Here is a 26,462-nt window from a genome sequence, read left to right as displayed (position 1 = left end):
AAGAGGACACTTTTTTGTTTTGGTCTCCAAATTTGAAAATTGAAAATTTGACATTTTGCAGCCATGTGAATAATTTTTTTTTTAAATAATTTAAAAACAAACAAAAAAACAAAAAAATCCAAAGGGGGGGGGGGTTAGAGGGGTTTGGGGGGGGGGAGGGTATACACACATTAAAATACCCCCCCCCCCCTGTGTACGCGCCTGCCGTCGATACATAATGATTACATAACTGTCATGATCACATATCCAGCAGTCGGCTCGATGGGTTATGGGACACTTACCCCCGGAGATAGTTACCCCTGACGACAATCACCCTCTGTAAAATTTCCCCTAGGACAATTACCACCCCCCCCTGAAAATCCCCTTAGACAATCAATTATCTAAACCAACTTATTATCAGGGTGGACTTCCCCTTCAATGAACGGGGGGGGGGGGGGGGTAATTGTCCTAAGGGTTAATTTTCAGGGGTGGGGATAATTGTCCTCGGGGGGGGGGGTAATTGTCCTCGGGGGATAATTTTCAGAGTTGGGGGTAATTCTCCGGGCGTAATTTTCCAGGGGTTATTGTCCTGGGGGGGGGGGTAGTTTTCCGGGGTGATTGTCCTGATACGGGCTTGATGGGTTTTACAGTTTCGAAAAAAAGACCCTTTTCTTCCCATGCGCAGATATTTTCCCTGAAGCTAAAGAAGTGGCTTATATCGCCGTTTTCAGTTAGATGCGTGTAAGAAATGGCGTCTCGGAAGAAATGTACGACTGACAATGACGCGATTTTTTTTTTTTTTGGGGGGGGGGGGGGCAGACAACAAAATTTGCACCACCCTCATTCCTACATGGTACATGCAGGCCCCCGAGACGTTTTCAAAGTGGGGGGGGGGGGCTCAAGTATTTTCGATCAGGTAGAGCGAAACGAGCAAAGCAAGCGACACAAGTGGAGCGTAAATTGGCCGGGGTCCAGGGGCGTAGCCCCATGAAGCTCAAGGGTTTTAGGCATGTAATATGCTAGGGAGCGTAGCTCCCGAGCGAGAAGATTTTTGCACTTGTTTCGTCTAAACGCTGCACTCCTTGGCCCCTTTGAGCCTAACAGTTTGTTGCAGTCTTTAGTCAGTATTAGCTATACACTTATTTTTTTGATTTTTTTAAAAAAAAATTCAGGGGGGGGGGACGATCCTCCCTAAAAAAAAATGAGGGGGGACGTGTCCCCCCCCCCCCCCCGTGCCCCCCCCCCCCCCCGGGATCGCCGCCCCTGGACAATGTCATAACAAAAACACAAAAATCTAAGTTCATTTGGCCTTTTCTCAGTATTTTTTGTGTTTTGAAAGTTAGCGCCTTGTGTTTCTCCTGCAAATGTACAAAATGCCAGAAGTCAACTTTTGGTGGAGTCACATTAAAGAAGCAGTTCCGTTAGATTATCTGAAGTTCATTCAACTTCGAAGGAAATGATCCCTGATAATTACGACTAAACAGAATCATGAATTTCCACTCCTCTATATTCGAAGTGTAGCCAAAAAAAATGGCATACAACAAGCGTGGGTTTTGTTTTCATAGAGACTACGGTGAAAAGCGCTTTATAAGCACCGTTTTTATTATCATTATTATTATTATTATTATTATAATTATTATAGACATATTCATATTATGGGCCAAATTATCTGTATCGATCGCGTGCACGATTGTAATTCATTTACAATCTGATAACAATTTTTAAATTGATTTTCTATTCATTTGATACAAATAGGAAAAGCAGATTTAATTTGAATCTGACTTTGAATCTGAAAGTAGACACTAGAATAGGAAATACGGTGTATTGTAATATGTTGTAAAAACTTTATACAATACAAAAATGAACATATTAGACTTGAACTCATTTAATTAGATTTATTTATTTCCGTTTCAATCATGTACAAGATACATATAAATTCAGTAATTGGCACAGAAACAATGGATTAAATTCGTATAAAAGACAGAATAGTTGAATATCTAAGAACTGAAAATAATGACGAAGCACTGCAGACGGTAATGTATACCTGAAAGTTATGCTATAATCAAATGAATATTATGATTTGATCCTCGGTATTCTTGTACTTAATTTCATACGTTACTTTACGAGAGATTACTTCTTCTATACCAAGTATCTTATGCCCATATGCAGTATTTAGTTTATTACATATTTTAAACGAAATATTCCTGTGTGTTAAAGAAATCCAAAGGCATCATTTTGCATTTACAATTTTCAAGATTTATAGTTTAAGGCAAACAGATTGCAAAAGGTTATCCCATCAATTTGCTTTTAAATACAATTTTGCATTTACGATCTAATTGTTGTTTTTTCCTTTTCTCTTTATTTTTTTTTAGGAAGTAGTGGTGACTGATAATTGAATTTTAGTAATATATTTCGCAGTTATACCTTCATTTAAAATGTTGATATTTTTAATTCAATAAATTCGACTAAAAATTGTCTGAAAATGACTAAGTAACTATGTCAAAATTATACAACAGAGAATGATTTAAAAAAGCAATACTTGCTTGTGAAACCGGTGGATCTTCACACTCCTGCCATGTTTCATACCTATACCTTCGTATTAACAAACTTTTTAATTTGTCATAAGTTTTATAAAATATGGCACTGCAGAAGTATTATAATCATGTTTTATGTCAATAGTTCTTGCATTCTTCATTGGCCGTTTCCCTCGGACTAAAACCTGAAGAGAGTATGGAGTGAATGGATGGAAACCTTTTTTTGAACGGAAAACATCTCATTTGGGAGTCATCTTTTCTCATCCGCGTTAGATATGGACACATTGCTCTACGTCTGATGCTCCTCTGTTCCATGTCTTTCTTCCATCCGGGCATTCAAAGCACATCGTCTGTCCAATCAGCGACTGAAACGTGTGCAGGGGGCATTGGATACAAGGAGATAAGCCGGATGTTGAAAATCGGCCTGCTTCGCATTGATCTGTAAAATACATAATCAAAAGTGTCTATGTTATATTTTGATAGCTGTTTCTTCATTATACAGCGTTCCATTAATTAAAGCATAACGATGAATATGTTTATATTTCTATTGACAACAACTTTGAGTTCGATTCTTGCCTAAATTGTCCAGTTTACTGAACTTTAATCGTTTACATTTTGCTTCTATATGATTGGAGGTGAAAATGTTTAAACTGACTAGTATTTTCAAGCTTACCTTCACAATCAGACTTGCTGGGACTGCCCTTGTGTTTGGTAGACTGACCAGTGTCACATGACTTGCAGCTCACCTGGCCATACTCGTCCTGGTAGAGTCCATAACCACATTGGTGACACGCCCTAGATTCGGTGTCGTAGTGGTGACCAGTCGTACAAGAGACTATAAAGGGAACAACATAATATATCGATGTTATCATGAGTCTAGCTATATGAGCAAGCAAGAACCCATTCAATATTCTACTGTGGAAAATAGCAAGGAGAACTGCATGGAGTCCCCCCCCCCCCCCACTCCGTGATCGGAGGGATACCATGCGTGTTACCAAAATGTCTGGTAAAGGGGTACTTTTCACGCACCAAAGTCCGGCTCGTAGTACACAAAAGCCCGTTGTACACACCGGACTGGGTGTTTCAAAAGGAGGAAACATGCATAATTATGCGTACCCTAAATAACACTGAGTGGGGGGGGGGGGGCGGCGGGATGGAGTCTCTTGAGGTATGATGAAAATACCTAGAGAGATATCAATGCTCAAACTTGAATTGCAGAACTTTTTTGTGAACGTCAGCTCACAACGTTAATAGCGTTCCAGTATCGATCTCGTGATCACCTTTACGCAACTTATTCTTAACACCGAAAATTGTAAAAAAAAAAAAAAAAAAAAAAAAGGCCAGTATGGTACCGTTACATCAAGAATATGGCTTCTGTTATATCTTCTTAATCGGGAGTTAGTTAACTTACCACATTTGGTGTTATTGCGACCAGCAACGTAACCATCAGGGCAATCTATGTAGTGTTCGTTGATCAATAAGTAGGCGTCGGGCGCATCTTCACCTTCAGAATGAGGTTCCATGAAGAAGCTGAACCTTCCGCTATCTCCAGAGACGGTAATGTTCAACACTTCTCTTGCTAGATCCTGAAGCTTCTTCTGTGCCACCTTTATGTCATTGACTTTAGATACACCGACACCTAACTTCATCGAGATGCGCATCTCCTGGAGGCCTTCGAATATACTTTCTTCGATGTCATCAGTAGTCTTTTCGATGTCTTCTACCTGAGGCGAATCTTTCGCACTGTGACGTAGACGTCGTCCGACCAGTGCACGCTTTCTCCGACGACGGGTCGGCCAGCCACAGGTGATGACGACATTGTCGACCGTGCAGTCCTCATTCATTTTGCAGATGTCACTGTGGACGGACTTCTCGATAGTCTCGATGAAGGACTGTGCGATGTCGGACAATGTGGCTGGACTACCACACTGGCCACTGTAGTAGAGCAGGTCTGTCGGAAGGTTGATTTTAGTGGGGTCTCGCATTTCTAGGTTGAAAATAGAATATGTAGGAAGAAGTTTCATATTATTGGCTAAATTAACTTCTATTACACATTAAATGTTAAAATAACACCATCTGGTCCATATTAGAATTACATGGTCGATGCCAAACTATGTAGATATCAAAGCTAGCCGCGGTGCCTAAGGAAGCTGCGGCCAAGTCATTAAGAATCCAATGAAAGAGAAAGATTCTTTAATTAGGTTTACTACGAGGCCTAACATTTACTTTTCTTAAGTGGAATTTAAAAGAGGAAAGCTGTATAATAATATGTGCAAATTTTCAGAAGATATGATTTACTGGGAAAAGACGTGCTCATTTATGGACAGCAATACGGACTTGCCGATTTAAGTTTTGTCCCTTGCAAATCAAGGATAGAGTGAATCAGGCGTACCCCCCCCCCCCCACCCTTCTCACCTCCCACTTACGAGATGAAGTTCGCAACTTCAACTTCGGTCTATTGTAAGAAAGACATTCATATACATTTACGAAGACATCTGGAGAAAATCTCACCCATCTTTTTGATCAATATAAGCGTGTCTATATCTGAACACCTAAAAGGAACAAAACTTTTCCTCCCTTCATGGATTTGCTGGTATTCTATCCTGAACTTACGTGAGCAGTCAGGCACATACGAGGTAGGATTCCACTGTCCAGATGAGCCGCATGTGAACACATCGGTAGCAGGTTGGAATGGACTAGGAGCAGGGATGTCATAGTTATCATTACAGGACATGCTGCAGTATCGACCGTAGGCCCAGGTATCACAAGATATGGCGCCGTGCCCAGGTGTGCGAAGCTTTAGACATGGCATTGCTGTCATCAAGAATGAACAGATATGATAAAGCTCTTTGGCCGGGCGATGGCAATTACTGACACGATTAAGATCTTTACATGCTTTTAGTGTTAATTGCATTGTATATATTCTGCTAATGTATCATAAATATATGTTAACTGTATTAAAATAGATTTTGCCCGCTTTAATACTGCTACGTACATTGCACGATTTGCATTGATAAGCAAGTATCTTACTTGAATTAATATATATTACTTCTGTCTGCACATAATTAGAGTGCATTTATTCTTGAAAGAAACATGACGTCAAAGGACCAGAAGGCTTGCTTGTTCAAGTTGAAGATAAGTTACAGTAATCGGGTACTCAAAGACCGTATCCGGACACCTACTCCCAGGACATCCCCCGGATAACCACCCCAAATCAAATACACCCTGCCTATGACAACTACTCCTAAGGATAGTTGTCCGGGGGTAGTTGTTCAAGAGGATCGTTGTCGTAAGGGGGAGTTGTCCGGTGGTGGTTGTCCCGGGGGTAAGTCGTCCTAGAGGCTGGTTGCCCTAGGAGGTAGTTGCCCTAGGGGATAGTTGACGTAGGGGGTAGTTGACTGGGGTGGATGTCCAGGGGGTAGGTGTCCTATAACCCTCAAAGACACATGCTTACGTTCGATATTGACATAGAAGTCGCAGATCCCACTCAGTCCATTCTTCATATTAGTAGCGGTGTAGATCACATTATTATTTCCCCATGGCAACAGAACGCTGTTACTACCATAGTTACAGACGAGTCGCACCTCATCTCCGTGGATTTCCCTATATGTTGGTTCATCCCAGGTCACTGGGGTCATATCCAAGCTTGTCCGCAAACTTTGGTCTAGTGGGCACGTTAAAAATTCGGGTACAACCGTATCTACCATTAAAAGAAGGAACAAAACATTATCAATAATTAATGTGGAAGATTTTGTGTCTTGTATACATCTTTGCGGCTCTGTAATCTATTTTCAGTGGGGTTTTTAAAGGAATTCTATATATTTCCTTGTATAAGTTGTTTCGAGTTATTTTGCTACTTCAATGCAGAATTGAGTGTACACATTCTTTATGACAACGCTTTATTTTTGGTGTATATAATCATAAACAAGGAGTATGTCCTTCCATTTGAGAAGAACATTATGACAGAACGTGATCCTTCATATCTTTGTAAAATAAAGGCGTTTGCATTAGCAAAAAAACACTTTTTACCGTGTATCTCGACATCAAAAGTACACGAGGCAGCATTCCCCGCATCGTCCTGGAAGTGAAACTCGCAAATAGTATCCGCAGTGAAGTTGTAAGGCGATATGAGGTCCGCAGGAACTGTCCATGTCTGCAGCGTCTGATCGAAATTGTCCGTAGCCGTTGGTATTGAGAATGTGACTTCCACTCCCCAGTACTCAGTCCGATGGGCGACCAAAGAGCTTGGACATTGCGAAATTGTTGGTGCATGATCATCTAAACAATCACAAGCAAAACAGATTATTCGTGTTCAGAAGAGACCCTTAATGAATGTGGTACATCTTGGAGGACAATCGTTATAATGGTTAAAACCTGAGTCATTCCCAGTCAATGCCTTGGTATCCTGGAGTCAGTCATTCATCCCAGTGGATAGGACTAGCCGCATATCCCCTACATATACTACTTACAGACATAAGTTTGCCATTAAATTAAATAAAGAACAATCAATGAAACCATTAAGAAAAAGAGAGGGTTAGGAGAGAGAGAGAGAGAGAGAGTAGCACGTCATCCAAATCAAACGTGTATTGGATCCAGTTATCATCATTTGCAAAATATGTGATAATGTACTCCTTTATACTTTTTGTCAATCGACTCAAATCACCTAAAAAAAAAAAGTGATTTCATGACTTATTTTACTAGTCCTGTCAAAAACCACAAAGAGCTATTTCTCTTCTTCAGATAACACTGCCCAGTACTTCATATCGGATGTGTTCCTACCTGTACATGCGGGTTGGGTGCCGGTCCACTGGGCAGCGTTACCACTAACCTCTTGGCAAACACGTTGAGATGATCCAGATAGAGTAAGTCCAGTGGCACACTGGTATGTACAAACTGACCCTACAGAGTTGGACTTGGTGCAACTCATGGTGCAGTGTTGAGGAGAACTAGGACTACTGCAGCGGATCACTGCAAAGATATCCCCAATGTGGAGATGAGTCATTTCCTTCTTAATTGATTCAAATGAATATAAACGTAACGGCCCGAATTCTCAAAGGAGGTTTGTCGACAAACCTCCTTTTGCATCTGATTTTATATTCAGCCTCAGGTCTGACTAAGTTGATTGCAGATCTATATAAGACCTTATATTTTTGGCCTCTCTAAGGTCTGACTATGTTGATTGCAGATCTATATGTAAGACCTTATAATATTATGAGGCCAAATATAAAGTGAAATAACACATTTGATATCATATGTGCAGAACTATACACTGTAAGGTTATTTATATAAGGAATTAGAGGAGGCGATATATGAAGGATAACGTAATGGACGGTACCAAAGATGGTTGGATATCTAACATCCGTATGTACTAGATAAGATATACAAATACAGACGAACTCGCTGTCCGAATTAAGAGGGGGTGTCGGCCCTGTGAGTTGGTGCCGCTGTAATATGCTTCATCTACGTCACAGCACCGTCTGGTTGTATAATGCTTGCAATTCAAAGACATACAATTTCATATTCCAAATGTAGGGCTATCACAGACATGATTCGACAGATTGATGTTTTGAATAAATTATTATTCGTACTGACTGGTAATTAAAGAAGTAAAATATATACCATTGACAGTAAAGGAGACGGTACAAGATGCAGATTTTCCACTAGTGTCAGTGGCAGTGTATGCGATGCTGTGTGTTCCTTCGGCGAAAGATGACCCTGATGGAGGACCACTTCGGCTGCAGGAGCAGAAAGAGAGAGAGAGAGAGAGAGAGAGAGAGGTGAAGAAAAGGGAGAGAAAATGGGAGAGGGGGAGTATGTAAAGGAGATATTAAAAAGAGAGCAAAAATGAGACAGTCATCAAGAGACCCATATACATGTTTCAGGAAAGGGGAAGGGGTGCAGCATTACAGAAACAGAGTCAAAGAAATATTGAGAGAGAGAGAGAGAGAGAGAGAGAGAGAGGGGGGGGGGGGGTAAAAATCGAAGAAGGAGAGAAAGAGAGAGAGAGAGAGGGGGTATGTTTAGAAGATATTTAAAGAGAGAAACTGAGACAGTCATCAAGAGACCCATACACATATTTCAGGGAAGGGGAAGGGGTGTAGCAATACGGAATACAATACACCCTTTTTTTCTTTCTTTATTTAAAGATTTCATGTTACTCGTTTGCCTGGTGCATTCATCTGTCAAGCCTTATAAGCTCTCACGGATGCATCACTTTCCATTTGTACCATGGTTTATACTATCATATTTTCTGTTTATTTTGAATGTTATTTTATTATGCCAATTTTAATTTAATTTTGATATCTTTTTCATCTGTTATGATATTCCATCTTTTATCTTTGTATATAAATAATATATATTGTGATGATCATGGAAACAAATGCCTGGGTATGATTTATTGAATATGATAATAACTGTGTTTATTATTGTGATCATTCAATTCCGAATGTTTAGGCTTGTCATATTAGTCCAGCTCAATAGTAATGTTACCTAATGAATTTAAATTTATGCATATTCTCTTCAGAATTCTCTTGCGATGCATGTAATGGCATGTCTATAGACGGAATCACCTTGCATACATCAGTTGCTGCTATATCTGACAAGCCTCTGGCAAGCATTTGTGTTGTAGAGAGAAACATTCGTTCTACATGTAGAACTACATATAGTATAGGTTTCGGAATTATGTTACTACATATTCATTTGTTGAACAAGTCATGATTGAAATATCAAGTTCAATAATTTGCATATGTACACAATTTATATTTTACATTATAAGTTTGTATACTGTAAGATATGGTTGATTATTTTTGTTTTTTACAGTATCGATTGTAATAGTAAATTCATTTTTTTTTAAAACGTTTTCTAAACTGATTTGTACCAAAATACTTTGCTTAGCTGTTCAAGGGGTTAGGCTCGACTAGCAAATGTGCTATTCAGTTATCTGGCCCCTTTTACCAACGAATAGTTTCTCTTCTTATATATGTAAAATCATTGTATGAAATGTATTGCTTTTGCATGTTGGTAAATAAATCAATCAAAACCAAATGAGTATGCGTAATAATGCGTAATAATATTACCTCACTGTACATGACGATTCTGTGTCTGTGCATGTTGGTTCAACCCACGTGACTACCGCAGTGGAGGTAGTAGTATACTGGACAGGGAGGGACTGCGGGCAGTTGTAAAATCTGGGAGCCGTATCTGTATGAAAAAAAGCCCGAAAAAAACATCAATGTCATTGATGACGGCATGTGAATTGAGTTTATCGAAAAGAATTAGATGCAAACAAATTGCGAATTACATTTTCAGAGATATTTCATTACAGGCGCATATTATGACTGACTTTGTTTTCTCTAACAAGTATTAAGAGCACAATATTCAATGATACTTGTTCATGGAACGCCCGCTCAGGGGAGACACGTAAATCAGTCTTGATAAGCAGGTTTTATGAATAGGTTGCGCTTTTATTTCTTTGCGTCATCAGAGGACTTATTAGGTATACATTATTTATATTCAAAGATACAATAGTACAAATCAAACAATGAACTGTTTGCGTTAAAGGTATTTCAAAGTTTTGGTATGGGGTCATGAACTTGGTTCAAATTAACATATTGGAAGCATATGCGTTCCTACAATATACATTGATCGTTGTCGCGGTTGAAATCGAGTCTAAAGTTATGAAATTATAAATAATAAACTCGTTATGTTGTAAAGCTCCCTCTCAAGGTCAAGATATTAATTTTGCTATGAAACAATGTTTCTTGACTGAAATCGACCGATTAGCTATTCCCGTTTGGAAATTATATATCCCAAATAAATTATTCTGAAATTTTCATGGTCGCAGCTATGATTGTACGGCCATAGGCGCTATTTGAAATTTATCAAAATTTACCGGGAGCACCGGTAAATTTTTATATTCAATTTTTCTCGAAAACCGAAGTGTTTTAGGGGCTACTTTTTTTAGTGCTTATAATACATCCACAGGGGCATCCAAATATATCAAAATTGTAAAGATTCACTATCCACCCAATTTTCAAAATTTCCCAAAACTTTGTATTACCTTTAATACATGTTTCAATGGGAAACATTTTTCAAAGGAGACAAAAAGTGTGGTCTTTATAGACAGATTGTCTTTCAGTAGAGGTGGTCGCAGGTTTCACGGCAATAAGAACATGAAAGGAAGTGAAGAGAAACAGGGGGTTCTTACAAGTGATGCAGTGTTGATACCCAAGCAACTTGAAGGAAACACAACACACTAATTGTTTCATTGATTAATAGCATATCAAGATCATTATCACTCCAACATGGTCAATGAATATCGAATGCTACTTACTTGTGGGTGGAGGAGGTGGTGGAGGTGGGTCTGATCGACGACGCCGCCGACGACGGCCTGCATCTGAAACATCAACAACGACAATATAATATTTTTAATGAAATTCGAATCTCCTGATAAATAAATTGACAAGGGGAACATTCTGTAAATTAGCAATGTCTCGGAGTTGTTTTTGCGTCATTCGTTCCATCCCTCAGATGTCACGATACCAACCTGTGGCGTGGAAAAGGGTGATGCATAAAAGGCAAAGAATGATAAAAGTCGTTTTCATCGTGTATCAATGTCGGGTTCAGAACGCAGATCAAAGCGCTTTTATTTCCAATATGTCGAGGAAGAGAAAGAGAAGTGATATGTGACCCTCAGCATACGTGACGAATCCAACCAAGTGATTGATGAACATTGTTCTTACATGTATATTTTAGATCTTGATTTTTTTTCTTATCTCTGAAGTAGGTTATGTGCATTAGTTTTAATTATCTGATACTGTAGATTAAACATATTATCTCTGATTCAAATTCTTACTAAAGGCAAATTCAACTTATATTCTTCAGATGACTACCCGGATACCTTGAAAGATTCATAGATATGCGATTTGTTAGAAACACCAATCATTACTTATTAACACTATTAAAGTCAAGGATTTTCGCATCGTTTACAGCCGTATTGACTCATTAGTTCATTTTTTTTAAATGAAAATCATGCTGATTATTTATTTTCAAGTTCTTGTATATTATTTTCTATTAATGTTCTTCTCAGAGGCGGCGGAGCGACTTCCAAAGTGGGGGGGGGGCACCAACAAAAAAGGGCACCTTCAAAGAGAAATCTCAAAGCGAAAATATACAATATTTTAGACGTTGGTATATACCCCTATATTGTGATTACATTATCAGGGGTTTCAATATTTGTTTCTCTGATGTGTAATTACTATCCATCAAATATTGTGGTAGTGGGGACACGCATGTAGCACCTTTTTTTTAAGGATGGTACAATATTGATTCATAACAGCTGTTCTCAGTTGCAAATTACTTTTAAAAAGTTCGTTTTATATTTGTGTTTTGTGTGAGGGGTGTATTAGAGTTGGAACTGTGTTACCGGGGTGTTGGCAAGTATGGTAGAAGCAGCAGCGTTGACTTCAATTTTACAAATATATTGAAATTGACGTTGGTTCCAATATTCCCCAAATTATATATTATTTCAGTCAAGAGGCAAGACAAATTTTGCTATGAAGCTTGAAAAAAAAGACTACAAAAAGGTTGTTAAACGGCCAAAGGAGGATTTCATGTGATAATCACAAAACAAAAGACAGAGATAAATTTTAAAGTAAACAGAGGCAACATGATCTTTGATCTAACGCTTGGTCCGAACCTTAATTTATACCTACTTATACCTACGTAGGTCGTCCGTGATAGCAATAATTTAATCTCGGGGAACTGGGGACATATTCCCATGGCATGGCCGGACCATGGAAATGTTCTCCCCCCCCCCCCTCTCTCTCTCTCTCTCTCTCTCTCTCTTTCTCTCTCCTTCTTCTTCCCTCCGGCCATTCTCTCTCATCCTCCCTCTCGACTATACCATATTGGATCAATTAATGGTGGGCAAAAGGGCCGACCCCTTTAAAAAAGAAATAAACAGGAAAAAAAGTGTACATTATGCCCTTAGCCCTTTACCCATTCCCGGGCTGAGCAGACGAGTTTTACAATATCATATTCCAGGAAATAAGGGAACATTTGTTTTCGGGAAGACGACAATGACAAAAAACATTTGCCCCACACCCCTACCCCTTATACGCGATTCTGGATCCACCCTGTATGTTGCGTACACTGTAAGATAGAAATAACGACACTGCTCCAGGATTTATGTATAAACAACACTTATCATTGAAACTAAAGCAACGTTGACAATCGCAGATCATGTAGTCTTCAACGTGATTTTGATGAAGTATCATAAAATATGTGTCAATACGTATTCGTTTAAAAAGGAATTATGTATAAACGCAAAACCAGTATCGTGTATTTTTAATCTGCAGTGAAACTTGATTATAAAGATCGTTCAAGGGAGACATAAACAGTTGTCTTTATGATCGGGTGGTCTTAAGTGTGCAGGTTCCCATAGGTACATAGTACATAATTCAATGAGAAACGGGTTTTTGTTTTGTTTCCAAGGGAAACAGAAAATATGGTATTTCGATATTACAGGTGACCACCTGTATGCAGGTTTCACCATACTACCTATTAACGAATGCTTTATAGGACTACCTACTATGTAACTTGTATATATTACATGTAAGTGTGAATACTTATGACAACCCCATCACAAGCCTCGTGTTTTAGGGACCCGCCTCTTCTTCCATACCGGTATTATATCGGTTGAATTAAATTGATTTTCTATTCATTTGATACAAAGAGGAAACTTCAAAAACAAAATCTGAATCTGACTTTGAATCTGAAGTAGACACTAGAATAGGAAATACGGTATATTGTAATATGTTGTAAACACTTAATACAATACAAAAATGAACATATTAGACTTGAACTCATTTAATTAGATTTATTTATTTCCGTTTCAATCATGTACAAGAAACATATAAATTCATTAATCGTCATAGAAACAATGCATTAAGCTCGTCATGTTCTTATTTTAAAAAAGAATAGAAATATCAACGAACTGAAAATAATAACGGAACACTGCAGACGGTATCAGGCGCGGATCCAGGATTTCTTAGGGGAGGGGGCCCAACTTTTTTTTTTTTTTGCTCCCGAAAATTTGAAAAATCGCGCCGGCCGAAAAGTCGCTCAGTGGGGGGGGGGGGGGGGGGGGGGGGGGGTACAGAGCACAATTTTTTTTTTGCTCCCGAAAATTTGAAAAACGCGCCGGCCAAAATTCGCTCAGGGGGGGGGGGGGGGTAGTGAGCACATTTTTTTTTTTTGATCCTCCAAAAAATTTCAATTTGCCCCCCCCCCCCCTTGAGCGCCAGGGGGGGCCCAACCCCCAAAAAGGTAAAAATCACGTGATTTGACATGATTTTTTTATCAAGGGGGGGGGGGGCCCGGCCCCCCGGCCCCCCCCCTGGATCCGCCACTGGACGGTATTGTATACCTGAAACTTATGCTATAATTAAACGAGTATTATGATTTGATCCTCGGTATTCTTGTACTTTATTCATACGTCACTTCACGAGAGATTTCTTCTTCTATGCATAAGACTTATGCCCATTATGCATTATTTAATTATTACATATTTTAAACGAAGTATTCCTGTAGTGTTAAAGAAATCCAAAGGCATCATTTTGCATTTACAATTTTCAAGTTTTATAGTTTAAGGCAAACAGATTTCAAAGGATTATCCCATCAATTTGCTTTTATATACAATTTTGCATTTACAATCTGACTGTTGTTTGTTTCTTTTCTCTTTATTTTTGGGGGAAGTAGTGGTGACTGATGACTGAATTTAGTAATATGTTTCGCAGTTAAGTTCATTTAAAATTTTGAAATTTTTTAATTCAATAAATTCGACTAAAAATTGTCTGAAAATGACTAAGTAACTTGTAAAGCATATCAGAATTATAATGCACATACTGATTTAAACATGCAATACTTGCTTGCGAAACCAGTAAATCTTCACACTCCTGCCATGGCTCATAACTATACCTTCGTAACGACATGTTTTTGTTTTTTTTAATATTTTTAATTAGCCTTATAAAATGTGACCATGCAGAAGTGATATAATCACTGTATATCAATAGTCCTTGTATTCTTAATTGGCCGTTTCCCTCAGACTACAACCTGAAGAGAATATGGAGTGAATTGACAAAAACCTTTTTTAAACAGAAAGCAAGATGTGGACGCATTGCTCTACGTCTGATGCTCCTCTGTTCCATGTCTTTCTTCCATCCGGGCATTCAAAGCACATCGTCTGTCCAATCAGCGACTGGAACGTGTGCAGGGGGCATTGGATACAAGGAGATAAGCCGGATGTTGAAAATCGGCCTGCTTCGCATTGATCTGTAAAAATAAATAATCAAAAGTGTTATATTTTGATAGCTGTTACTCCATCATACAGCGTTCCATCAATTAAAGCATAACAATGAATGACTTTTATATTTCTATTTACAACAAACTCGAGTTCGACTCTTGCCTAAATTCTCCAGTTTATTGAACTTTAATCGTTTGCTTTGCTTCTATTAGATTCTAGGAGAAAATGTTTAAACTGACTAGTATTTTCCAGCTTACCTTCACAATCAGACTTGCTGGGACCGCCCTTGTGTTTGGTAGACTGACCAGTGTCACATGACTTGCAGCTCACCTGGCCATACTCGTCCTGGTAGAATCCATAACCGCATTTGTGACACGCACTAGATATGGTGTCGTAGTAGTGACCAGTCGTACAAGCAACTAGAGGGAACAACAAAATATGTCAACGTTATTATTACGGTCTAGCTATATGAGCAAGAAATAACTCATTCAATATTCTATTGTGGAAAATAGCAAGGAGAACTGCATCGAGTCTCATGTATCATCAGCTCACAAATTTTAATAGCGTTCCAGTATCGATCTCGTGGTCACCTTTACGCAATTTATTCTTTACACCGAAAATTGTCATAGAAGCCAGTTTGGTACCGTTATATCAAGAATATGGCTTCTGTTATATCTTCTTAATCGGGAGTTAGTTAACTTACCACATTTGGTGTTATTGCGACCAGCAACGTAACCATCAGGGCAATCTATGTAGTGTTCGTTGATCAATAAGTAGGCGTCGGGCGCATCTTCACTTTCAGCATGAGGCTCCATGAAGAAGCTGAACCTTCCGCTATCTTCAGAGACGGTAATGTCCAACACTTCTCTTGCCAGATCCTGAAGCTTCTTCTGTGCCACCTTCACGTCATTGACTTTAGATACACCGACACCTAACTTCATCGAGATGCGCATCTCCTGGAGGCCTTCGAATAGTCTTTCTTCGATGTCATCAGTAGTCTTTTCGATGTCTTCTACCCGAGGTGAATCTTTGGCGCTGTGGCGTAGACGTCGTCCGACCAGCGCACGCCTTCTTCGACGACGGGTCGGCCAGCCACAGGTGATGACGACGTTGTCGACCGTACAATCCTCATTCATTTTGCAGATGTCACTGTGGACGGACTTCTCGATAGTCTCGATGAAGGACTGTGCGATGTCGGACAAGGTAGCTGGACTACCACACTGGCCACTGTAGTAGAGCAGGTCTGTCGGAAGGTTGATCTTAGTGGGGTCTCGCATATCTATGTTAAAAATAGAACACGAAGGAAGAGGTTTCATCATTTTTGCTAAATTAACTTCTACTTCAAATTAAATTGTAAAAGCAAACCTTCTAGTCCGCATTAGAATTACATGGTCGATGCCAAATTATGTAGATGTTAAAGCTAGTGGTGCCTAAGGAAGCCGCGGCCAAGTTATTAAGAATCAAATATGAAAGAGAAAGATTCTTTAATTAGGTTTACTACGAGGTCTAACATTGACTTTTCTTAAGTGGTCGCTCGAAAATTTCAAAGAGGAAAGCTGTACAATAATTATGTGCAAATTTTCAGAGGATATGATTTACTGGGGAAAGACGTTCTCATTTACGGACAGCAATACTGACTTGCTGATTTAAGTTTTGTCCCTTATAGTTGCAAATCAAGGATAAAGTGCAACAGGCGTACCCCCCCCCCCCCTTTACTCATGAGATTAAGTTCGCAACTAGGAAAATATCACTGCACCTTTAACAGTCGGTCTATAGTGTAAGAAAGATGCTCATGCGTATACATTTACGACGACATTTGGAGAGAATCTCACCCATCTTTTTATCAATATAAGCCTGTCTGTATCTGAATACCTAAATGGAAAAGAAACTCCTCCCCCTTCATGGATTTGCTCGTATCTTATCCTGAACTTACGTGAGCAGTCAGGCACATACGAGGTAGGATTCCACTGACCAGATGAGCCGCATGTGAACACATCGGTAGCAGTTTGGAATGGACTAGGAGCAGGGATGTCATAGTTATCATTACAGGACATGCTGCAGTATCGACCGTAGGCCCAGGTATCACAAGATATGGCGCCGTGACCAGGTGTGCGAAGCTTTAGACATGGCATTGCTGTCATCAAGAATGGACAGATATGGTAAAGCTCTATGGCGATGAAAATTACTGACAAGATTAAGATCCTTAAATGCTTTTAGTGTTAATTGCATCGTGTATATTCTGCTAATTTATCATAAATATATGCCAACTCTAAATAGATTTTGCCCGCTTTAATAATTTACTTAAATTGAACGTTTGGCATTGATAAGAAAGTATCTTACTTGATTTCAAGTCACTATATTACTTTAGTCTGCACATATTTAACGTGCATTCATTCTGGAGTGAAACATGACGTCAAAGGGCCAGAAGGCTTCCTTGTTCAAGTTGAAGATGAGCTTACAGATTGTAATCGGGTACTCAAAGACCGTATCCGGACACCTACCCCCTGGACATCCATCCCCGGATAACCACCCTCCAGTAAACTACCCCTAGGACAACTACCCCCTAGGATAACTGTCCGGGGTAGTTGTCCGGGGATAGTTGTAATAGGGGTAGTTGTCCCAGGGTAGTTGTCCCAGGGGTAATCGTCTTAGAGGGTGGTTGCCCTAGGGGGTAGTTGTCCTAGGGGGTAGTGGACAGGGGGTGGTTATCCGGGGTGGATGTCCAGGGGTGAGTGTCCAGGGGGTAGGTGTCCTAGAACTCTCAAAGACACATGCTTACGTTCGATATTGACATAGAAGTCGCAGATCTCACTCAGCCCATTCTTCATATTAGTAGCGGTGTAGATCACATTATTGATTCCCCATGGTAGCAGAACGCTGTTACTACCATAGTTACAGACGAGTCGCACCTCATCCCCGGGGATATCCTTGAATGTTGGCTCATCCCAGGTCACTGGGGTCATATCAAAGTTTGTCCGCAAATTCTGGTCTGGTGGACACGTTAAAAATTCGGGTACAACCGTATCTGCCATTAAAATAAAAGAACATCATCATTTGATGTAGGAAGATTTTGTGTCTTGTATACATTGTTTATTTTAGGTGTTTTGTTTTAAGAATTCCTTTTATTTCCTTTGAAAAGTTGTTTTGATTTATGTTGCCACTTCATTCAAGAATTGAGTGTACACATTTTTTATGATAGAGCTTTATTTTTAGCGTAGTTAGTCTTTAAAAAGGATGCCTTTTGTCCTTCCATTTGAAAAGTACATTGACAGAACGTGATCCTTCATATCTATTTTTTTTTTAAAAAGGCATTTGAATAAGCAACAAAATACTTTTTACCGTGTATCCCGACATCAAAAATGCACGAAGCCGCGTTACCCGCGTCGTCCCGGAAGTGGTACTCGCAAGTAGTATTCGCAGTGAAGTTATAAGGCGATGCGAGGTCCGCAGGAACTGTCCATACCTGCAGCGTCTGGTCGAAAGTGTCCGTAGCCGTTGGTATTGAGAATGTGACTTCTACTCCCCAGTACTCAGTCCGGTGGGCGACCAAGGAGCTTGGACAGTGCGAAATGGTTGGTGCATGGTCATCTAAACAATCACAAGCAAAGAAAGATTGTTTGTGTTCAGAAGAGACATTTAATAAATGTAATATTATCTTGGAGGACAATCATTATTATAGTCTTGGAAAAACTGAGTATTCCCAGTCCATGCCTGGGTACCCTGGAGTAAGTGATTCATCCCAGCGGATAGGACTGCTTAAAGCTGCATATCTCCTACGCACTACTTACGAACATAAACATGCTTGCTTAGCCATCAAATAAAATACCACATTATCAATTAAACCATTAAGAGAAATAGAGAGAGGGAGAGCAGTACGTCATCCAAATCAAATTCGGTCAAAATCACTTTCAACTACACAGTGCGTCCCAGAAAAACGAAACTTTGACAACTATTTTTGTTGCTACGGCAGGCAGCCAGTGAAAACAAATAAGTTTATTTAAATTATGGAAATGCAAGCATTACTTTAAACAAACAGAACTTTGTTATTCCTGGCTCATTTTTCCTGATTGAGGTGTTATATGAAAGGGAAGAGAAAATGAACTTTCTAGAAATGTAATTTTTCTTTTTGAAATTCAGATGCCGCCCGCCAAATGACTTTTTGGTAACCTCTCTTCAAATTGTTTTAAATCACTCATGCGTGAAATATGCATCGTATGAGTTGCATCAAACAAAAAAAGAGGATCTAAGCTTTACAAATACATGTCATTTATTAATTATTATTATTGTGATTAAGTTATGATAAAACATGGATAATTCTCGGTTTCGTTTTTTTTGGGACGCACTGTATAAAGACATTGCTTATTTTCCGTTCAAAATAGGTGTGAAAAATAATGTACTCCGTTGTACTGATTATCAATCGACTAAAACCGAAGTCATCTTTAAAAAAGGGAGATTTCATTATTTGTTCAAACCTGTTAAAACTACAAAGAGCTATTTCTCTTCTTCAGTAAACACTTTCAAGTACTTCGTATCCAATTTGTTCCTACCTGTACATGTGGGTTGGGTACCGGTCCACTGGGCAGCGTTACCACTAACCTCTTGGCAAACACGTTGAGATGATCCCGATAGAGTCAGTCCAGTGGCACACTGGTATGTACAAACTGACCCTATATAGTTGGACTTGGTGCAAGTCGCGGTGCAGTGTTGAGGAGAACTAGGACTATTGCAGAGGATCACTGCAAAGATATCCCCAATGTGGAGATGAGTTATTTCCTTTTTGATTCAAATGAATATTAGGCCCAAGTTTCTTGTCGGTCTTTGCGTTGCATCTCATTTTTATATTTGGCCTCATATAAGTTTTGACTAAGTTTATTGGAGATCTATATAAGACCTTATATAAGGCCAAATATGAAGTGAAATAAAACCTTTGTTTTCATATGTGCAGAACTATACTCTGTAAGATTATTGATATAAGGAGGGAGGAGGCGATATATGGAGGAAAACGTAATGGAAGATACCAAAGCATAGTTGGATATCAAAGAATCTAACATCCGTATGTAGTAGATGAGATATACAAATACAGACGAACTCGCTGTCCGAATTAAGAGGGGGTGACGGTAGCTCGGATAAGTTTCGGCCATGTGATAATTGGTCCCCCTGCGATATGGTTCATCTAGGTCACATCATCGTTCGGTAGTATAATGCTTGCAATACAAAGACATGTGATTTCATAGTCCAAATGTATCCCAAATTTTGGCCTTCCATTTGAGAAGTCCATTATGACAGAACGTGATCCTCCATATCTCTGTAAAATAAAGGCGTTTGCATTGGCAACAAAACACTTTTTACCGTTTATTGCGACATCAAAAGTGCACGAGGCCGTGTTACCCGCGTCGTCCTGGAAGTGATACTCGCAAGTAGTATCCGCAGTGAAGTTGTAAGGCGATGTGAGGTCCGCAGGAACTGTCCATGTCTGCAGCGTCTGGTCATAATTATCCGTAGCCGTTGGTATTGTGAATGTAGCTTCCACTCCCCATGTCTCCCTCTGATGGGCGACGAAGGAACTTGGACAGTGTGTTATGGTTGGTGCATGATCATCTAAACAATCACAAACAAAAAAGATTATTCATGTTCAGAAGAGACACTTAAGAATGCTGGATACACTCCTCGTTGTATATCTTGGAGGACAATCATTATAATGGTCTTGGAAAACCTGAGTAATTCCCAGTCAATGCCTTAGTATCCTGGAGTAAGTCATTTATCCCAGTGGATAGGACTTCTTAAAGCCGCATATCTCCTATGTAGGTCTACAACTTACGAACATAAAATTCAGTTAAATCACTTTTACCTACACATTGCTTATTTACCGTTCAAAATAGGTGAAATTTGTGAATCGTCTAAATTCAGGGACATCTAAAAAAAAGGTGATTTCATGATTTATTATACCATTCCTGTTAAAAAAAACACAAAGAGCTATTTCTCTGCTTCCGTTAACACTTTCCAGTACTACGTATCGAATGTGTTCCTACCTGTACATGCGGGTTGGGTACCGGTCCACTGGGCAGCGTTACCACTAACCTCTTGACAAACACGTTGAGATGACCCCGATAGAGTCAGTCCAGTGGCACACTGGTATGTACAAACTGACCCTATATAGTTGGACTTGGTGCAACTCATGGTGCAGTGTTGAGGAGAACTAGGATTACTGCAGCGGATCACTGCAAAGATATTCCCAATGTTGAGATGAGTTATTTCCTTCTAGGTTCAAATGAATATAAACTCTATGTTTTGGCAGGCCATGCAAGCTTTCTTGTCGGACTTTGCGTTACATCTGATTTTATATTCAGCCTCATAAGGTCTGACTAAGTTTATTGCAGATCTATATAAGATCTTATATGAGGCCAAATATAAATGGAAGTAACACATTTTATATCATATGTGCAGAACTATACTCTGTAAGGTTAATTATATAAGGAGGGAAGAGATTCCGATATGGTTCATCTACAGTATGTCACAGCATAGCGTTCGGTTGTATAATGCTTGCAATTCAAAGCCATATGATTTCATATTTCAAATTTATTCCAAATTTTGGCCTTCCATTTGAGAAGTTCATTAATGACAGAAATTGATTTTCCATATCTCTGTAAAATAAAGGCGTTTGCATTGGCAACAAAACACTCTTTACCGTGTATTGAGACATCAAAAGTACACGAAGCCGTGTTACCCGCGTCGTCCTGGAAGTGATACTCGCAAGTAGTATCCGCAGTGAAGTTATAAGGAGATGTGAGGTCCGCAGGAACTGTCCATGTCTGCAGCGTCTGGTCATAAGTGTCCGTAGCCGTTGGTATTGAAAATGTAGCTTCCACTCCCCATGTCTCCCTCTGATGGGCGACGAAGGAACTTGGACAGTTTGTAATGGTTGGTGCATGATCATCTAAACAATCACAAGCAAAACAGATCATTCATGTTCAGAAGAGACACTTAAGAATGTTGTATACACTCCTCGTTGAATATCTTGGAGGAGAATCATTATAATGGTATTGGAAAACCTGAGTAATTCCCAGTCCATACCTCTGGAGTAAGTCATTCATCCCAGTGGATAGACCTTCTTGAAGCCGCATATCTCCTACGTAGGTCTATAACTTACAAAAATCAACTTGCATGTTTATAAAGCCATCACGTAAAATGCAAAACAATCAATGGAACCATTACGATAATAGAGAGAGAGAGAGAGGGAGAAATCGAGAGAGAGAGGGCGAGAGAGAGAGACAGAAAAAAGACGATTAGCACGTAAAGAAAATCAAAATCCAGTTAAATCACTTTTCCTCTGATGGGCGACGAAGGAACTTGCTTATTTTCCGTCAAAAAAGTGAACATTTACTCATTTATACATTTTGTTAATCGACTAAATTTGACGACATCTAAAAAAAAAAGATTTCATGATTTATTATTCTAATCCTGTTAAAAACAACGAAGAGCTATTTCTTTTCTTCAGTAGACACTTTCCATTACTTCATATCGGATTTGTTCCTACCTGTGCATGCGGGTTGGGTGCCGGTCCACTGGGCAGCGTTACCACTAACCTCTTGGCAAACACGTTGAGATGACCCCGATAGAGTCAGTCCAGTGGCACACTGGTATGTACAAACTGACCCTACAGAGTTGGACTTGGTGCAACTCATGGTGCAGTGTTGAGGAGAACTAGGACTACTGCAGCGGATCACTGCAAAGATATTCCCAATGTGGAGATGAGTTATTTCCTTCTAGGTTCAAATGAATATAAACTCTATGTTTTGGCAGGCCATGCAAGCATCTTGTCGGCCTTCATGTTGTGTTACATCTGATTTTATATTCAGCCTCATATAAGGTCTGACAAAATTGATTGCATATCTATATAAGAACTTATATGAGGCCAAATACAAAGTGAAATTAAACCGTTGTTATCATATTTGCAGAACTATACACTGTAAGGTTGGAATGAGGAGACGATATATAGAGGAAAACGTAATGGAAGGTTCAATAGGATAGTAGGATATCAAAAAAATCTTACATCCGTATGTACTAGATAAGATATACAAATACAGACGAACTTTCTGTCCGCATTAAGAGGTGGTAACGGTAGCCCGGATATTTAAGTTTCGGCCCTGTGATAATTGGTGCCCCTGCGATATGGTTCATCTATGTCACAGCATCGTTTGGTTGTATAATGATTGCAATACAAAGACATATGATTTCATATTCCCAATGTATTCAAAATTTTGGCCTTCCACTTGAGAAGTACATTATGACAGAAAGTGATTTTCCATATCTCTGTTAAAAAAGGCGTTTGGATTGGCAGCAAAACAGTCTTTACCATGGATCGAGACATCAAAGATGCACGAAGCCGTGTTACCCGCGTCGTCCCGGAAGTGATACTCGCAAGTAGTATCCGCAGTGAAAATGTAAGGCGATGTGAGGTCCGCAGGAACTGTCCATGTCTGCAGAGTCTGGTCAAAAGTGTCCGTAGCCGTTGGTATTGTAAATGTAACCTCCACTCCCCATGTCTCCGTCTGATGGGCGACGAAGGAACTTGGACAGTTTGTAATGGTTGGTGCATGATCATCTAAACGATCACAAGCAAAACAAGATTATTCTTGTTCAGAAGAGACACTTAAGAATGTTGTATACACTCCTCGTTGTATATCTTGGAGGACAATCATTATAATGGTCTTGGAAAACCTGAGTAATTCCCAGTCAATGACTTGGTACTCTGGAGTAAGTCATTCATCCCAGTGGATATGACTTCTTAAAGCCGCATATCTCCTACGTAGGTCTACTACTTACAAACATAAACTTGCATGCTTAGCCATCAAGTAAAATACAAAACAATCAATGGAACCATTAAGATAAAGAGATAGATGGAGAGAGAGAGAAAGAGAGAGAAATAGAGAGGGAGAGAAATAGAAAGAGAGAGAGAGAGAGAGTAGGAGAGGTAGACGATTAGCACGTCATCAAAATCGAAATTCAGTTAAATCACTTTCAACTACACATTGCTTATTTTCCTTTCAAAATAGGTGAACATTTTAATACTCCTTTATACATTTTGTCAATTGACTAAATTCGACGACATCTAACAAAAGTGATTTCATGATTTTTTATACCAGTCCTGTTAACAACCACAAAGAGCTATTTCTTTTCTTCGGTAAACACTTTCTAGTACTTCGTATAGAATTTGTTCCTACCTGTACATGTGGGTTGGGTGCCGGTCCACTGGGCCGCGTTACCACTAACCTCTTGGCAAACACGTTGAGATGACCCCGATAGAGTAAGTCCAGTGGCACATTGGTATGTACAAACTGACCCTACAGAGTTGGACTTGGTGCAACTCATGGTGCAATGTTGAGGAGAACTAGGACTACTGCAGCGGATCACTGCAAATATATTTCCAATGTGGAGATGAGTCATTTTCATCTTAATTAATTCAAATTAATATAAACTCTATGTTTTGGCAGGCCATGCAAGCTTTCTGGTCGGCCTTCATGTTGTGTTACATCTGATTTTATATTCAGCCTCATATAAGGTCTGACATAACTGATTGCAGATCTAAATAAGAACTTATATGAGGCCAAATATAAAGTGAAAAAACACATTTGATATCATATGTGCAGAACTAGGTACCTTCAAGGTTTTTTTTATATAAGGAGGGAGGAGGAGATATATAGAGGAAAACGTAATGGAAGGTACCAAAGCATAGTTGGATATCAAAAAATCTAACATCCGTATGTACTAGGTGAGATATACAAATACAGACGAACTCGCTCTCCGAATTAAGAGGGGTGACAGTAGCCCGGGTATGAGTCGGCCCTGTGATTTAGTGCCGCTGTAATAATTATGCTTCATCTACGTCACAGCATCGTTTGGTTGTGTAATGCTTTGAATACAAAGACATGCAATTTCATATTCCAAATGAAGGGCTATCACCTACATGATTCGACAGATTGATGTTGGTCGATGTTTTGAATAAATTATTATTTTTACTTCAATACCTACCTTTGACAGTAAAGGAAACGGTACAAGATGCAGTCAATCCACTAGTGTCGAAGGCGGTGTATGCGATGCTGTGCGAGCCTTCGCTGAAAGAAGACCCTGATGGAGGACCACTTCGGCTGCAGGAGCAGAAGGAGAGAGGGGGAGGGAGGAGGGGTGAAGAAAAGGGAGAGGAAGTGGGAGAGGGAGGGGAGGAGGGGTAAAGAAACGGGAGAGAAATTTGGAGAGGGGGAGTATGTATAGGAGATATTAAAAACAGAGCAAAGATGAGACAGTCATCAATAGACCCATATACATGTTTCAGGAAAGGAGAAGGTATACAGCATTACAAAAACAGAGTGAACAACATTTTTTTTTGTTTTTTTTTTTGAGAGAGAGAGGAGATGAAATCGGCTGAAGGTGGAAGGGACATAAATAAGAAGTGCTTGACACATTTTAAAGTCGATTCATTTTTTACCAACGACCAATCACCGAATGGCGCACCGGCATCGGCACATCCCTCTTGAAAAAGCAGCTTATCCTTCTTGATTGGCCTAACCAAGAAATAGTTTTACATGGATTTGGGTTTCGTTGTTGTGCTCCTTGGTTTATTCGTACCAGTGTTGGTTAGTCTTTGTGATATTATCACACTATACCTGTCATCAGAAAAGGAAATACAAAAGCCACAGGAAAAAGGAAGGAAGTTGTCGACAATCCTTTTCAAAGGCGATTAATAAGACGTCGAAGAAAGCTCTGCTGTTAAGTCAACCCGTATTTCAAATATGCCATTTTCGCAATGTAACCAAATTCATACAAAAGTGCCTCGATAGAAATAACTTACGAATAATTCGAATAATTGTATTTCAATACTAAGAATGCATTACGTATATTTTACGCGTTATTAGCTAGGGCAAGCCATAATGGTTGTGAGAGAGAATTAACTCCCTGGTACTACCAAGAAACAACTAATGTATACAATTTGCAAATTTGTATTAGGGTTTATACTTTCATATTTTCTGTATATTTTGAATTTTATTTTGCCAAATGCTAATATATATGTAGATATGCTTTCATCTTTTATCTTTTAATATGAATAAATATTGTGATGATGATGTAATTAAATTTCAGTCAATTATTCATACCCTTGGTATAAATTATTGAATATGATAATGACTGGATTTCATTCATTATGTGTCCATTATTCTCTCTCTGAATTTTGATTCCGTATTTCAGGTTGGTCGTATTAGTCCCGCTCAATAGAAATGATATCTAAGGAATTTGAATGTATGCATTTTCTTTTTAGAACCTTTGGCTACTATTAAATTCTTCTGCGATGCATGCAAAGGCATATCGATAGATGGAATCACTTTGCGTAAATCAATTATTGCTATGGCTGACAAGCCTCTGGAAAGTATTTAAGTTGTCGAGTATGCGTAGTAATGCGTAATAATATTACCTTACTGTACATGACGATTCTGTGTCTGTGCATGTTGGTTCAACCCACGTGACTACCGCAGTGGAGGTAGTAGTATACTGGACAGGGAGGGCCTGCGGGCAGTTGTAAAATCTAGGAGGCGTAGCTACATGAAAAAAGCCCGAGAAAAACATCAATATCATTGGTGACGGCATAGGTGGATTCG

The 26,462-nt window shown here is 39.3% G+C and overlaps 2 protein-coding genes across 2 annotated transcripts; both read right to left on the bottom strand.

Annotated features, from left to right (window-relative positions):
• Positions 1-1,854: 1,854 nt before the first annotated feature.
• Positions 1,855-11,221, bottom strand: LOC582241 (sushi, von Willebrand factor type A, EGF and pentraxin domain-containing protein 1). Its single transcript, XM_030987758.1, has 11 exons — positions 11,059-11,221; positions 10,846-10,908; positions 9,590-9,713; positions 8,133-8,248; positions 7,293-7,481; positions 6,543-6,791; positions 5,968-6,213; positions 5,127-5,327; positions 3,925-4,500; positions 3,187-3,348; positions 1,855-2,952 (listed from the first exon to the last, which is right to left on the bottom strand). The coding sequence occupies exons 1-11, from the start codon at positions 11,114-11,116 to the stop codon at positions 2,783-2,785; spliced, it is 2,154 nt and encodes a 717-aa protein (XP_030843618.1). The 5' UTR covers positions 11,117-11,221; the 3' UTR covers positions 1,855-2,782.
• A 3,368-nt stretch (positions 11,222-14,589) lies between these two features.
• On the bottom strand, positions 14,590-24,888 carry LOC105441030 (sushi, von Willebrand factor type A, EGF and pentraxin domain-containing protein 1). Its single transcript, XM_030987374.1, has 14 exons — positions 24,847-24,888; positions 24,039-24,227; positions 23,171-23,419; positions 22,352-22,540; positions 21,503-21,751; positions 20,847-21,035; positions 20,167-20,415; positions 19,365-19,553; positions 18,157-18,405; positions 17,597-17,842; positions 16,751-16,951; positions 15,521-16,096; positions 15,075-15,236; positions 14,590-14,846 (listed from the first exon to the last, which is right to left on the bottom strand). Exons 2-14 carry the CDS (start codon positions 24,184-24,186, stop codon positions 14,665-14,667), a joined length of 3,078 nt encoding a protein of 1,025 aa, XP_030843234.1. The 5' UTR covers positions 24,187-24,227; positions 24,847-24,888; the 3' UTR covers positions 14,590-14,664.
• Positions 24,889-26,462: the final 1,574 nt, after the last annotated feature.

This window comes from Strongylocentrotus purpuratus, unplaced genomic scaffold, assembly GCF_000002235.5.
Source record: "Strongylocentrotus purpuratus isolate Spur 01 unplaced genomic scaffold, Spur_5.0 spur5_contig_839, whole genome shotgun sequence".
Lineage (NCBI taxonomy): Eukaryota > Metazoa > Echinodermata > Echinoidea > Camarodonta > Strongylocentrotidae > Strongylocentrotus > Strongylocentrotus purpuratus.
Note: the sequence above shows the minus strand (reverse complement) of the source record. Positions and strands in the feature narration are given on the sequence as shown.